This window comes from Mauremys reevesii, linkage group 1 (genome assembly GCF_016161935.1).
Source record: "Mauremys reevesii isolate NIE-2019 linkage group 1, ASM1616193v1, whole genome shotgun sequence".
Classification (NCBI taxonomy): domain Eukaryota; kingdom Metazoa; phylum Chordata; order Testudines; family Geoemydidae; genus Mauremys; species Mauremys reevesii.
The window spans coordinates 271,882,267-271,898,139 of NC_052623.1; the positions used below are offsets into that span (position 1 = coordinate 271,882,267).

At 49.6% G+C, this 15,873-nt stretch overlaps 1 protein-coding gene across 6 annotated transcripts in view; it reads right to left on the reverse strand.

Moving 5' to 3' along the window:
- Positions 1–15,810, reverse strand: part of LOC120373549 — a 27,781-nt gene extending 11,971 nt beyond the window's left edge. For 3 of the 6 annotated variants that reach the window (XR_005585587.1, XM_039492144.1, XM_039492180.1), the window contains exons 1-3: positions 15,718–15,810; positions 5,171–5,485; positions 3,853–4,029 (exon numbers count right to left, since the gene is read on the reverse strand). Coding sequence is in view for 3 of the 6 variants with exons in the window: in XM_039492144.1 (XP_039348078.1) it covers positions 3,853–3,920 (68 nt within the window). In the remaining 3 variants the exon portion in view is untranslated. Of the gene's footprint in view, positions 1–139; positions 190–3,852; positions 4,082–5,170; positions 5,486–15,717 lie in introns of those variants that run through there. The other 3 variants (XM_039492154.1, XM_039492171.1, XM_039492164.1) reach the window with 3 other exon arrangements.
- Between the last annotated feature and the right edge of the window lie 63 nt (positions 15,811–15,873).

The following is a 15,873-nucleotide window of genomic DNA, read 5'->3' on the forward strand; positions in this document are numbered from 1 at the left end:
GCCCGGCCCCTCCTGGCAGGAGCGTGTCTGCCCCACACGTGTCTCTGCCCCCTGCCTGCTCCGCGCTGCCCTGCAGGCTGCAGGGCTGGAGCAGCCTCCGTGCTGCGCTCCCAGCCCCGGCCATGGCCCGTGTGCAAACCTGGGAGGGAGGAGGAATGCCGCGTGCTTGGGGAAGAGGTGGGGCCAGGGCGGGGAGTTGGGGAGGGATCCAATGGGGCAGTGAGGGGCAGGGTTGGGGCGGGTCCAGGGCAGGGATTTGGGGAGGGGTCCAATGGGGGAAGAAGGGGGATGGTCGGGGGAAGTGGGGGGTGAAAGCCCCTCCGGGCTCCGTCTATGCACCGGAGCGGAGGGCAAAATTGCTTGTTTGTCCACGCGGGACAAACAAGCAAATATCGGGACAGTCCCGATAAAATCGGGACGTCTGGTCACCCTAAGTTGTAATGCTAGAGAAGTGGGCAGCCAAGAGTTCTGGTGATCTGGCAGCAGGAGGTTGGAGAAACATTAAACCCAAAATAAATCCTTATCTGGGCTCAGAATCTGTCCTGACCTCAGTCACCAACAGTCATGGGCCCATTATGGGGATAATTGATTTAGGACCTGATCCAACTCCCATTTAAGTCAGTGCAAATCTTCACACTGCCATCAATGTGAGCTGAATTGGGACTTTACAGGCTTGGCCAGCCATGACACTTACAGAGTCTAATGAAGTAAAAACATTAGAGTTTAATACTGTTTGTTGTTTTGATTTTCTGTGTAATCCTGAGCAGGGCTGCAGAGTGTTTTAGCCATTGCTGGGAAGCTGCTGACTCTTCACATTGCTGGGGTGTGGCCAGGGCTGGATTAACCCTTTGTGGGCCCCAGGCCTGGCTCTAGGGTTTTTGCCACCCCAAGCAAAAAAATTTTGGCTGCCCCCCACCTGGGCCCTGGCTCTCTCCCCCCACCAGTGCCCTCCCCCACTCGCACCCCCTGCCGCCCCCGGCCCCACACGGCAGCGCCCTGCCCTCTATGGCCCCGCTGCTGCTTCTGGCTGCCCTGCTGCAGTCCCTGGGCGGCTTGGGCCACTTCGCCCAGCCCCGGCTGCGGCGCTGGGGGGCGGCCACCCTGCGGCACCTGCAGGTGGCTCCGTGCGCCCCGTGGGCGGCCCCCAGCCTGAGTATCCCCCACTCAGAGCCTGCCCAGCCCAGCCACAAGGTGCAGGTGTTGCTCCCAAACACGAACCACAGCGGTCCCAGTGCATGGCGCACTGCTGATGCCAGGGCCGGTTCCAGGCTTTTGCTGCTGGAAGCAACAACAACAACAACAACAACAAAAGATGGCTAGAATGCCGCCCTTGAAAAGGTGCCACCACAAGCACATGCTTGGTTTGCTGGTGCCTAGAGCCAGCCCTGGTGGGCCTCTTCCAAGTGTGGGCCTGGTGCCACGGTGCCATTGGAGCCATTGTAAACCCGGTACTGACCATGAGGGACTTTTGGAAAAAAGACAGTTCTGCTCTTGCTTTCATTTCGACTTACAAACTTAATTTTTACACTTTATTAATTTTTTTTTTTTTTATTTTTTTTTTTCTTTCTTTTTTTGATAGCTCTTCAGTTAGTTTACTAGAGAATTGGCTGTCAGCATTGTTTTTGGTAGCATTCAGAGTAGCAATTGGTCTGGGGTAAGCAACTGATCTTTCGGATTGGGAGTAACCTAATGTGATGTGATATTTAGTATAGTGACCATTATCACAAAGTCCAGTTTATCTGGGTGGCAAGATAGGCTAGAGAGTCTAAGGGGACTGCCTGTGACTCCATGGTAAGACTAATATAGTGATCCAGGAGTTCACGTTTGTTACTGGATTGGTGAAATCTGATTATAGAATATACCACCAGTTTAGGGTGTCTGCCCTGTTTCTGACACTCTGGCCTGAGATTGGCACTCATAGTTGCTATGCCTTTGTGCAAGATTGGCCTCCCAAACTACCTATGGACCATGTGATCTCAGGAGCCCAACAATTCCCAGAAGTTCCCCCAATGGAAGCAGGATGAAGAGTGCAATAGTGAAGTGTGCACAGACGTATGGAAGGTGCCAAAGCCCCTGCGTTGACATTTTCTGGGTTTGCTAACTTGTTTAAGTGGCTCCATCATCCCCTTCTCCCAGCACTTGTCCAAGATATCACTGAATGCAGGGAGCCAACATTTGAGTCTTGGTTCCAAACCATAAAAGGGTTAATCTTTTAAACTTAATCTGAACCCAAATTATGAATTTCCCCAGAAGTGGAAATTCCCTAAACTGAAAACATTAACATTTCCTCCTCTTTTCTCTTCAGAAACACAATGTCAGCGGAAAGAAAAGCAAAAGTAGTGCTGGGCTGTCAAGGCTAATTCCTCACTCTGGCACTTTGAGTGCAGAAGGTGGGGGCCCGCAAGGATTCTAAAAATTAACACTGGCCAGGCTTGTATTAAACTCCCAGGGTTACAGCTTTTCTCTGACCTTGGATGGGTAGATGCTGCCACCACCCAAGTGCAAAAACCCCTTTGAAATCTCAGGAAGGTGCACTTGGGAATTCCTTCCTGTGGGGTACCTCAAGCCCTTTCACCCCCCTCCAGGGAAGAGCGGAGAAAGAAAAACAAAGGAAATCAACTGTTGCCATCAGCTAATTAAACAACATGTGCACAAACCTCTTAGGACACAAAATCCAATCCTGTTCTTAAAAAAGGTAAATTTTATTAAAAACAAAAAGAAAGAAAAAACACCTGGAAATTCAGGCTATTGCTAGATTTAAAAAACCCCCCACTTATTAGGATTAAGCATCAAGAATAACTTTCTTGAGGTCCAGCTTAAAGGATACAAGCAAAACAAAAGCATTTGTGGTTAGCACAGAGGAGTCCACAGGCCATAAAGAAATAAAAAGAGAGAAACCTATTCACATCTTCCTAGACATTTCCTGATCTACTTACATATCTGGGGTTCCAAATGAATAGTTTCTAGGTATGATACCAATGATTTTTCATACCTGGCCCCAAGCTTCTTACAGCATAGTTACTCCCTGTCTGCCTCTCCCCGAGAACAACCACAGACAGACAAAGGGGAAGTTTTTTCCCAGTTTTAAAAAGTTCTAGCCTTCCCATTGGCTCTTTTGGTCAGGTGCCCACTCACTTCCCTTTACCTATGCATCACAGGGAGACTTTTTAACACTTTACAGATAAAGCAAGTAGAGAACAGCTACTAAGAGGGATTTTAAAGCTAACTGGCTGGCTGACTACCCCTCCTTTCATTTATCACATGGGCTTTGTCAGAGGAGAGGGTTGGAAACTCCTGTTTTGGGGCGAGAGAGTCAGTCAACTTCTAATTTAGGAAGAAACAAAGCAACTGCTTGTTCAGCCTCTGTTAAACACTGAGATGTCATATTCCTGCTGCCCTTTGCTCTTTGCTTGAGGCTCATTCTATTTTGATTGGTGCTGTGGGAGCAGCAAGGCAGAAGGGCTCTTATTATTTTGCATCTCTTTCGGAGCTCCATGTTCCCCATTCCTCCCCCCACACATTTAGGTGTCCCAGCCCATGAAATCCATTCCTTAATAGGTCTAAGGGAGAATGGTCACTTATGGAGGTGATTGACACCCTTGGAAGTGTGTGCATGGGATCACGTCTTTTAACGTCACTCAATCCTATTCAGGTTCTTATGACTTGTCTACATAGGAGGAGTTGGGGGGTTGTTCTGTACTAACGCACATTAGTGCGGATTAAAAATGCCTGTGTACACACACTGCAAACCCACAAAGCACACTGACTCCCTATTTGGTGCAAATTCTGGTGTCTTCTTTTAAAGTGGACTAAGTTTGGTGTGAATTGCATTAGTTCAGTCTACTCACGTACACGCTGCTGCTGTGAATTACTTTGGCAGTCCTCCAACTGCTATCCCACACTGCTTTGCGGACATCCATAACCGACTTTTCTGTTTACCTGTGTGGTTCCGCTGCTGCCATTTTTGGTGGATGTGAACTAGAAGCGTTTCCATTCTTCAGGTCATTCCTAGGGATGCTAACTTTCTGACTGCAGAAAACGGAACACCCTTGCCACATCCCGTCACAGAGACCATGGCCCCACTTGCTCCATCCCCCCTTCTTCCACCGCTTGCTCTCCCCCATCCTTGCTCATTTTCACTGGGCTGGAGGTTTGGGTGTGGGAGGGGGTGAGGGCTCTGGCTAGGGATGTGGGCTCTGGAGTGGGGCCAGGGATGAGGGGTTTGAGGTGCATGAGGGGGCTCCAGGCTGGGGCAAGGGGTTGGAGTGTGTAGGGGATGTGAGGGCTCTGGATGGGGGTGCAGGCTTTGATGTGGGGACGTGGATGGACTAGGGCTGAGGGGTTTGGAATGTGGGAGTGGGTGCAAAGTGTGGGGTCTTGGAGGGAGTTTGTGTGCAGGGGGAAGCTCAGGGCTGGGGCAGGGTGTTGGGGTGTTGGAGGGGGTGCAGGCTCCGGGTGGTGCTTACCTCAGGCAGCTCCCAAAAGTGGCCGGTATGTCTCTGCAGCCCCTAGGCATGGGACAGCCAGGCATCTCTGTGTGCTGCCCCCACTCACAGGTGCCACCCCTGCAGCTCCCATTGACTGCTCCTGAACCTAGGGGCCCCAGGAACATGCCAGCGGCTTTCAGGAGCCACGCAGAGCTGGGTAGGGGGCCTGCCTTAGCCCTGCTGCACTGCTGACCAGACTTTTACGGCTTGGTCAGCAGTGCTGACCGGAGCTGCCAGGGTGCTTTTCTGACCAGGCATTCCAGTAAAAAACCAGACGCCTGGCAACTTTAGCCCAACCTTCCCCCCTCCCTCACCAATGCTGTGGCCATTAGTTCTCACCCCAGAACACATTTTCAAAATGGCTGCTGGACTAGCTGCGCAATAGATTTCTATCTCATACTGAATCCTTGGCCATCAGCTCTCTACAAACCCATCGCAGAGAGGGCGCATACCCATCTGCTAATTTCCTTCTCCCTCCCCACATCTCTCCAGCCTGGTGAATGCCACCCACCGCCCTAACCCCATTCACATGCTCAAAATGGTAGCCATATGATACAGCCGCATCCTTTCCCTCCTTTTCCCTCCCATAATGCAGCAGAATCAAGTAATGATACTATATAGTCGTGTGGAATTAAAAAGTTTGAGATAGTTGTTACATGAAAAAAAGTTTGGTTAATACTCACAGGTCACATGCGGCAGATGTAGGCACAGACACCGCATGCCCATAAAGGCAGTAAGGCTACTGCTCTTGGCTGAAGTACATATGTCTTGTAATTGGGAGTTGTACTGTTGCCACTGCTCAGCCTGCCAGGGCTGAGAATGATTCTCTCCCACTAATCGATGCTGGTTTCTCAAGCCCAGGAACAGTGCAGCTCTTTGTGAAGCTGCTCCAGGCACAGCTTGTGTAGTAGCAGTTGCTCAGTGTCATCCTCTTCCTCCTCCTCCCGCCTCTGCTGCTGGTGCTGGAGGAGCCACTGTTATGGCCACATCAGCTTTAGCTGAAATCCAAAACCAAAGCCACCCACTGCCAAGAGCTCATATAAAGTCCACATAGTCTCTGCGTATTGGCAGTAGAGCAGCACAACATATTGTTGCGTCCATGCTGGCCAACAGCCATTTGAAAATGGTGCTAACTTGCCCAGAAAGAGCGGAAGCACAGGAAGGAGGGAGCCGACTTACGCGATTTGTGGAATTTAACCCCAGTCCCAGAATACCACTCACTTCCACTATGTATCCCACAACACACGGCAAGAAAAATCTCAGCATGTGCACAGCTCAGCAGCCAAGTAAGGATCCTGGGATATGTGACACTACTCTCCACATTCTTCATAGAAATATTGTTATGATACTACTGCACTACTTCACTATTACTGCAAGCAGAGCCGGCTCCAGGCACCAGCTCAGCAAGCAGGTGCTTGGGGCGGCCAAGGGGAAGGGGCGGCATGTCAGGCTCTTCGGCGGCGGGTCTCTCGGTCTCTCTCAGAGGGAAGGATCTGCTGACGAAGAAGAAAGCGGTGCAGTGGAGCTGCCGCTGATCACTTCCCCCTCCCCCCTCCGCCGCTTGGGGCGGCAAAAACCCTGGAGTTGGCCCTGACTGCAAGATGGGTCATGTGAGGTATTATTGGAAAAGTTATGATTTACTCAATATGATTATCCTATTTGTATGCATGTATCATTTCTGTATCTGAAGTTAGGAATATTGACTATGTAATAATTACAACTGTATTTACACCTGGAGAATGCGCACCAGACAGAATGCAACCAGCCTGGAATGGGTCATTAGGGAGAACAATAGGACTTTGAAGATGATAATCTCCCTCCTTCCTGAGAAGCTTCTTTAAAACTGCAGGGTCATGTGATCATGTCACCTGGTACTGGATTCCATCTTGGACTTCTGGTATTTTTCCAGTGGGAGGAGGGGGGTGGGAATCGAAACAAAGGATTCCCACCGTATGTAAATCCTATTTAAGGCTGGGGAGTGAGTTAATCTTGGTTCTTTTCTACTCTCTCTCTGCCCAAGAAGGAAGACTGCTGAAAACACCTGAAGAAACAAAGGAACTAAGGAGGGAGAGGGGGACGGGGCCCACGAGAAAAAGGTCTAGACTGTGAAAGGACTACCTGGAGATCTAAGCTGCAAGCAGTGCAGTTTACCTCCAAGAAACTTTGCAACCTGCCTAAAACAACACGTAGGGTGAGAATTTCTTACTATTAACCAGTTACTTTAGTGTAGTAAGCTTAGTTTGTGCGTTTTGTTTTATTTGCTTAGTACTCTGCTTTGATCTGTTTGCTATTCCTTATAATCACTTAACATTTATCCTTTGTAGTTAATAAACTTGTTTTGTTTTCTAAACCCCAGTTTGTGCAATTCATAACTGGGGGAACTGTGCATATCTTCCTCCACACTGAGGGAGGGAGCGAATTTCATGAGCATACACTGTACAGTTTTCTGGGCAGTGCAAGACAATATAATTTTGGGTTTGCACCCAAAGGAGGTGTGTACTTGAGTGCTGGGCAATCCCCAAGCTGAGTCTTCCCACACAGAGCTGATCTCAGTGCGTGTGTGCCTTTGCAGCTCGGTGTGCCCCTACCGGTGTGTGTGCTAGAGGAGGCTTGAGGGCCTGGCACAGCAGGACTGGGTAAGGGAGCCCAGGCTGGTTGAATGGACAGGCTCAGTAAGACCCCAGTACATCAGGTGGCACCCTGGAAGGGGGGTCCAAACCATCCCAGGATACACACCTGAAATGCCACATGCTTAATGAACACCAAGCCCCCACCACGTGTACACACTGATCCAATCTGAAAAAGGACACAGCTGTCCCATGGATACACTATTAGCCAGTGTATGTAGTGCATCAACTCAGTGCAAACTAAACCCTGTGTAGACAAGCCCTTATACTGCCCTTATCACTGTAGTATTTGAGCACCTAAAGCATTTCTGTTTTAACCAGTGAATAACACTGATATCTAGGGCACCAGGGGACTTTCGTTAGTCACGTCCCACTGAAATAAAACAAGTGTTTTTATTACAGCTCAGATACATCAACAGTACACTAGTGCAGATTTATATAGCCCCAGGAACGCCAGCTTTCTGTGCAGGAAAATACAATAGATACAGGACTTGGAGGGTTAATGCCAAGGGCTCCATTTAGGGAGGGCGGGGGGCGCACCTTCAGCCCCTCCAGTTTCGTACCTTAGCTGGGAGCCTCTCCTCATAAGTCATGTGCTCCAGCCCCTAATCATTTTAGTTGCCCTCCGGTAGACTCGGTTAGAAGAAAAAGCAACAAAGAATCCTGTGGCACCTTATAGACTAACAGACGTTCTGCAGCATGAACTTTCGTGGGTGAATACCCACTTCTTCAGATGCTCAGTAAGACCCCAGTACATCAGGTGGCACCCATCAGGTTGCATCTGAAGAAGTGGGTATTCACCCACGAAAGTTCATGCTGCAGAACGTCTGTTAGTCTATAAGGTGCCACAGGATTCTTTGTTGCTTTTACAGATCCAGACTAACACGGCTACCCCTCTGATACTTAGAAGAAAAAGGAGCAGGTTGACCCAGAGGCAGATTTGAGTACGGGCTTCTTTATTGCGATACTTGTTCCCTTTGACCCAATTGTCGAGTAAACACTGAATTAGTTACAGTACACTCTTTTTGTTTAAGTTAGTGTGTACATGCCTACATCCGTTACAACACCCCAAAAACCCTTATTAAGTAATAAAAACACCCATTTTGTTAGTAAACCCACCTCTATTGATTGTGCACAGCATTACGCAGATCACACAGGCATTTTTACCTTGAAAATACATTTCTTTGCAACAATTTGTTGCCACACATCTCCCTGGTCAGCAATTCTCAGGGGAGGGAGGAAGGGGCCATGAGTAAGGGCTCTTTTATGTAGCTGGGTAAAGAAGGGAGGGGGAAATAATATTGCTTTACACAAAAAGTATCTTTTAGATCCCCACACTCTTTATGCAGCTGCAAGCTTATCTATCCCCCACAAGCTGGAGGGGAGGGCAATGGATGACACTTATCTATCAAGCGAAGAAATGGTGCCTGCCTGTGACTTTACTCACTAATACCATACCAGCAAACCAGCGGTTTCCCAGGTTTCTACTTAACCCTTACATATCCCAACAGACTCTCCAATTTGTCCACATCCTTTCTGTAGTGGGGGGCCCCAAAACTGGACGCAATGCTCCAGATGTGGCCTCACAGGTGCCCAATAGAGGGGAATAATCACTTTCCTCGATTTGCTGGCAATGTTCCTACAGTAGAACAGAGACCCTGGACTTCAGAAAAGCAGACTTCAACTCCCTCAGGGAACTGATGGGCAAGGTCCCCTGGGAGAATAACATGACGGGGAAAGGAGTCGAGGGAAGCTGGCTGTATTTTAAAGAAACCTTACTGAGGTTGCAGGAACAAACCATCCCGATGTGTAGGAAGAAAAGTAAATATGGCAGGCGACCAGCTTGGCTCAACAGTGAAATCCTTGCTCGTCTTAAACACAAAAAAACAGCTTACAAGAAGTAGAAGATTGGACAAATAACCAGGGAGTATAAAAGTATTGCTCAGGCATGCAGGAGTGAAATTAGGAAGGCCAAATCACGCTTGGAGTTGCAGCTAGCCGGAGATGTTAGGAGTAACAAGAAGGGTTTCTTCAGATATGTTAGCAACAAGAAGAAAGTCAAGGAAAGTGTGGGGCCCTTGCTGAATGAGGGAGGGAACCTAGTGACAGAAGATGTGGAGAAAGCTAGTGTACTCAATGCTTTTTTTGCCTCTGTCTTCACAGACAAGGTCAGCTCCCAGACAGCTGCACTCTGCAGCACGGTATGGAGAGGAGGTGACCAGCTCTCTGTGGGGAAAGAAGTAGTTCGGGACTATTTAGAAAAGCTGGACGAGCACAAGTCCATGGGGCCGGATGCGCTGCATCCGAGGGTGCTAAAGGAGTTGGCCGATGAGATTGCAGAGCCATTGGCCATTATCTTTGAAAAATCATGGCGATCGGGGAAGGTCCCGGATGACTGGAAAAAGGCTAATGCAGTGCCCATCTTTAAAAAAGGGAAGAAGGAAGATCCAGGGAACTACAGGCCAGTCAGTCTTACCTCAGTCCCTGGAAAAATCATGGAACAGGTCCTCAGGGAATCAATTCTGAACCACTTAAAGGAGGGGAAAGTGATCAGGAACAGTCAGCATGGATTCACCAAAGGCAAGTCATGCCTGACTAACCTAATTGCCTTCTATGATGAGATAACCGGCTCTGTGGATGAGGGGAAAGCAGTGGATGTGCTATTAATGGACTTTAGCAAAGCTTTTGATACAGTCTCCCACAGTATTCTTGCCAGCAAGTTAAAGAAGTATGGGCTGGATGAATGGACGGTAAGGTGGATAGAAAACTGGCTAGATGGTTGGGCTCAACGGGTAGTGATCAATGGTTCCATGTCTAGTTGGCAGCCGGTATCAAGTGGGGTGCCCCAAGGGTCGGTGCTGGGGCCAGTTTTATTCAATATCTTCATTAACGATCTGGAGGATGGTGTGGACTGCACCCTTAGCAAGTTTGCAGATGACACTAAACTGGGAGGAGTGGTTGATACGCTGGAGGGTAGGGATAGGATACAGAGGGACCTAGACAAATTAGAGGATTGGGCCAAAAGAAATATGATGAGGTTCAACAAGGACAAGTGCAGAGTCCTGCACTTAGGATGGAAGAATCCCATGCACTCCTACAGACTAGGGACCGAATGGCTGGGCAGCAGTTCTGCAGAAAAGGACCTAGGGGTTACGGTGGATGAAAAGCTGAATATGAGTCAACAGTGTGCCCTTGTTGCCAAGAAGGCTAATGGCATTTTGGGTTGTATAAGTAGGGGCATTTCCAGCAGATCGAGGGAAGTGATCATTCCCCTCTATTCAGCACTGGTGAGGCCTCATCTGGAGTACTGTGTCCAGTTTTGGGCCCCACACTACAAGAAGGATGTGGATAAATTGGAGAGAGTCCAGCGGAGGGCAACAAAAATGATTAGGGGGCTGGAACACATGACTTATGAGGAGAGCCTGAGGGAACTGGGATTGTTTAGCCTGCAGAAGAGAAGAATGAGCGGGGATTTGATAGCTGCTTTCAACTACCTGAAAGGGGGTTCCAAAGAGGATGGATCTAGACTGTTCTCAGTGGTAGAAGATGACAGAACAAGGAGTAATGGTCTCAAGTTGCAGAGGGGGAGGTTTAGGTTGGATATTAGGAAAAACTTTTTCACTAGTAGGGTGGTGAAGAACTGGAATGGGTTACCTAGGGAGGTGGTGGAATCTCCTTCCTTAGAGGTTTTTAAGGTCAGGCTTGACAAAGCCCTGGCTGGGATGATTTAGTTGGGGATTGGTCCTGCTTTGAGCAGGGGGTTGGACTAGATGACCTCCTGAGGTCCCTTCCAACCCTGAGATTCTATGATTCTATGAATGCAACCCAATATGCCATTAGCCTTTCTGGCAACAAGGGCACTGTTGACTCATATCCAGCTTCTCATCCATTGTAACCCCCAGGTCCTTATCCGCAGAACTGCCTTTTAGCCAGTCAGTCCCCAGCTTGTAGCAGTGCCTGAGATTCTTCCATCCCAAGTGCAGGACTCTGCACTTGTCCTTGTTGAACTTCATCTGATTTCTTTTGACCCAATCCTCCAATTTGTCTAGGTCACTCTGGACCCTATCCCTACTCTCCAGCATATCTACCTCTCCCCACAGCTTAGTGTCATCCAAGAACTTGCTGAGGGTGCAATCCATCCCATCATCCAGATCATTAATGAAGATGTTGAACAAAACCGGCCCCAGGACTGACCCCTGGGGCACGCCGCTTGATACCAGCTGCCAACTAGACATGGAGCCATTGATCACTACCCATTGAGCCTGATAATCTAGCCAGCTTTCTATCCACCTTATAGTCCATTCATCCAATCCATACTTCTTTAACTTGCTGGAAGAATACCGTGGGAGACTGTATCAAAAGCTTTGCTAAAGTCAAGACATATTACGTCCACTGCTTTCCCCATATCCACAGAGCCAGTTATCTCATCATAGGAGGCAATCAGGTTGGTCAGGCATGACTTGCCCTTGGTGAATCCATGTCGACTGTTCCTGATCATCTTCCTCTCCTCCACGTGCTTCAAAATGGATTCCTTGAGGACCTGCTCCATGATTTTTCTGGGGATTGAGGTGAGTCTGACCAGTCTGTAGTTCCCTGGATTCTCCTTCTTCCCTTTTTAAAATATGGGCACTATATTTGCCTTTTTACAATTGTCCAGAACTTCCCCTGATCGCCACGAGTTTTCAAAGATAATGGCTAATGGCTCTGCAATCACATCAGCACCCTCAGATTCATTGCATCCGGCCCCATGAACTTGTGTATGTGCAGCTTTTCTAAATAGTCCCTGTAAACGTCCGCTGTTGGGGTTCGCCCCTCTCTGGGGCGGCTGGGAGCCAGGCCGCCTCACTACACGAGTCTGGTGAGCTGGCGAATTAGCCCGGTGAGGCAGGAAACAGTCAGGAGCTCAGGCCCTCAGGCAGGGGCTGAGCAAACAGTTTAGTATTCAAGTCCCGGCCCTTGGTCAGGGCGGGACAGCAAACAACAGTTCAGAGCTCAGCCTCAGGCAGGGACTGAACCCAGTAGTTCAGTATATAAGCCCAGGCCCTTGGTCAGGGCGGGGCAGCAAACAATTCAGGGCTCAGACCCTCAGGCAGGGGCTGAGCAAACAGTTAGCAGTTCAAGCCCAGGCTCCTGGGCCTGAGCGTCGGGACGAGGGGGAGACTGCCACCCATGAGTGGGGTGGCAGGGGGGACGCAGGCCCACCCACTCCTCTGCGTCCCAGCCCAGGGCCCTAACAGCGGCAGGCAGCCTGCTGCTGTGTCAGTGGGGATCCTGGCCACAACACACTGACATTGGCTCGGGGTCTGCTGCAGCCAGACTAGAGTCGGCTGCCCCCAGGCTACTTCCGACCTCCCCCTCTACCGGTACCTCTGTCTCGGCGGCGTCTTCTGCCGCGTCCCACACCATGGGCTCTTCAGAATACTGAGCGAGGGGTAAACTGGGCAGCTCCTCAGGGTCCCTTTGTACTGGCCGGCCTAGGGGCTCTTCCAGCGTCTGGTCGGCGTCCAGGCTCCGCAGGTACGGCCAGTCCTCGGGTCGGTTGCAGGTGGCAGGAGTCTCCCCAGCAGGAGCTAGGGCACCAGCGTCTGGCCTCTCCAGCGGCCAGGCAGCTTCTGAGCCCTGGGGCTGGGCTTTTATACTTCCTGTCTTGCGCCTTGACCTCTGGGGGGCGGGCACAGGCTCCTGTGGCTCCGCCCACTTTGGCGTCCATAAGGGCTCGTCCCTCTCTGGGGCGGCTGGGAGCCAGGCCGCCTCACTACTGTCCCTAACCTGTTCTTTCACCACTGAGGGCTGCTTGCCTCCTCCCCATACTGTGCTGCCCAGTGCAGCAGTCTGGGAGCTAACCTTGTTTGTGAAGCCCAAAGCAAAAAAGCATTGAGTACTTCAGCTTTTTCCACATCATCTGTCACTAGGTCGCCTCCCCCATTCAGTAAGGGGCCCACACTTTATCTGACCTTCTTGTTGCTAACATACCTGTAGAAACCCTTCTTGTTACTCTTCACATCCCCTGCTAGTTGCAACTCCAGTTGTGCTCTGGCCTTCCTGATTACACCCCTGGATGCTTGAGCAATATTTTTATACTCCTTCCTAGTCATCTGTCCAAGTTTACACTTCTTGTAAGTTTCCTTTTTGTGTTTAAGCTCACTGAAGATTTCTCTGTTAAGCCAAGCTGGTCGCCTGCCATATTTGCTATTCTTTCTGCATACCGGGATAGTTTATTCCTGCACCCTCAATAAGCAGGGCCGGCTCCAGGGGTTTAGCCACCCCAAGCAAAAAAAAAAAAAAAGCCGCAATCGCGAGCTGTGGCAATTCAGCGGGAGGTCCATCGCTCCGACCGGGAGTGAGGGACCCTCCACCGAATTGCCGCCGAATAGCTGGACATGCTGCCCCTCTCCAGAGTGGCCGCCCCAAGCACCTGCTTGCTAAGCTGGTGCCTAGAGCTGGCCCTGTCAATAAGGCTTCTTTAAATACAGCCAGCTCTCCTGGACTCCTTTCCCCCTCCTATTAGCCTCCCGGGGGATCCTGCCCATCAGTCCCTGAGGGAGTCAAAGTCTGCATTTCTGAAGTCCAGAGTCCCTATTCTGCTGCTCTCCTTTCTTCCTTTTGTTAGGATCCTGAACTCGACCATCTCATGGTCACTGCTGCCCAGGCTGCCACCCACTTCTACTTCCCCTACCAATTCTTCCCTGTTTGTGAGCAGCAGATCAAGAGGACCACAGCCCCTAGTTGGTTCCTCCAGCACTTGCACCAGAAAGTTGTCCCCAACACTCTCCAGAAACATCCTAGATTGTCTGTGCACTGCTGTATTGCTCTCCCAGCAGATGTCAGGGTGATTGAAGTCCCCCATGAGAACCAGGGCCTGTGATCTGGAAACTTCTGTTAGTTGTCCGAAGAAAGCCTTGTCTACCTCCTTCTCCTGTTCTGGTAGTCTATAGTGGACGCCCACCATGACATCACCTGTGTTGCTCTCGCCTCTAAACTTAACCCAAAGACTCTCAACGGGCTTTTCTCCAGTTTCATACTGCTCTCTTACATACAGTGCAACTCCTCCACCTTTTCTCCCCTGCCTGTCCCTCCTGAACAGTATATACCCATCCATGATGCTCCAATCATGTGAGTTATCCTCCAAGTCTCTGTTATTCCAATCACATCATAGTTCCTTGACTGTGTCAGGACTTCCAATTCTTCCTGCTTGTTTTCCAGGCTTTTTGCGTTGGTGTACAGGCACCTAAGCTAAATCATGGAGCAGGTCCTCAGGAACAGTGAGCAAGGATTCACCAAGAACAAGTCATGCCTGACTAACCTAATTGCCTTCTATGATGAGATAAGTGGCTCTGTGGATGAGGGGAAAGCAGTGGATGTGTTATTCCTTGACTTTAGCAAAGCTTTTGATATGGTCTCCCACAGTATTGTTGCCAGCAAGTTAAAGAAGTATGGGCTGGATGAATGGACTATAAGGTGGATAGAAAGCTGGCTAGATCATTGGGCTCAACGGGTAGTGATCAATGGCTCCATGTCTAGTTGGCAGCCGGTATCAAGCAGAGTGTCCCAAGGGTTGGTCCTGGGGCTAGTTTTGTTCAATATCTTCATTAATGATCTGGAGTTTGGCGTGGATTGCACCTGGAGCAAGTTTGCAGATGACACTAAACTGGGAGGAGTGGTAGATACACTGGAGGGTAGGGATAGGATACAGAGGGACCTAGACAAATTGGACGATTGGGCCAAAAGAAATCGGATGAGGTTCAACAAGGACAAGTGCAGAGTCCTGCACTTAGGACGGAAGAATCCCACGCACTGCTACAGACTAGGGACCGAGTGGCTAGGCAGAAGTTCTGCAGAAAAGGTCCTAGGGGTTACAGTGGACAAGAAGCTGGGTATCGGTCAACAGTGTACCTTTGTTGCCAAGAAGGCTAATGGCATTTTGGGCTAAATAAGTAGGAGCACTGCCAGCAGATCTAGGGACGTGATCATTCCCCTCTATTCGGCATTGGTGAGGCCTCATCTGGAGCAGTGTGTCCAGTTTTGGGCCCCACACTACAAGGATGTGGAAAAATTGGATATTGTCCAGCGGAGGGCAACAAAAATGATTAGGGGGTTGGAGCACATGATTTATGAGGAGAGGCTGAGGGAACTGGGATTATTTAGTCTGCAGAAGAGAAGAATGAGGGGGGATTTGATAGCTGCTTTCAACTACCTGAAAGGGGGTTTCAAAGAGGATGGATCTAGACTGTTCTCAGTGGTACCTGATGACAGAACAAGGAGTAATGGTCTCAAGTTGCAGTGGGGGAGGTTTAGGTTGGATATTAGGAAAAACTTTTTCACTAGGAGGGTGGTGAAGCACTGGAATGGGTTATCTAGGGAGGTGGTGGAATCTCCTTCCTTAGAGGTTTTTAAGGTCAGGCTTGACAAAGCCCTGGCTGGGATGATTTAGTTGGGGATTGGTCCTGCTTTGAGCAGGGGGTTGGACTAGATGATCTCCTGAGGTCTCTTCCAACTCTGATATTCTATGATAACTAGCCGATTGCCCTACTTTCTCAGTATGAATCAGGAGGCCTTTCCTGTTGCACCCTCTTCCTTGTGTTTCCATCTGGTATCCCACTTACCTCATGGCTTAGGTCTCCATCCACTGCAGTAGGAGTACAAACCATTATATATTTTCCTTTTGTAAACTCAGACACTGTCCAGATTCTTAGGGGACAACAGAGTGTTGCTGATTGCTGTGGAGGGAGGACCTAGAATTAATCAGAATTTTGTTCTTA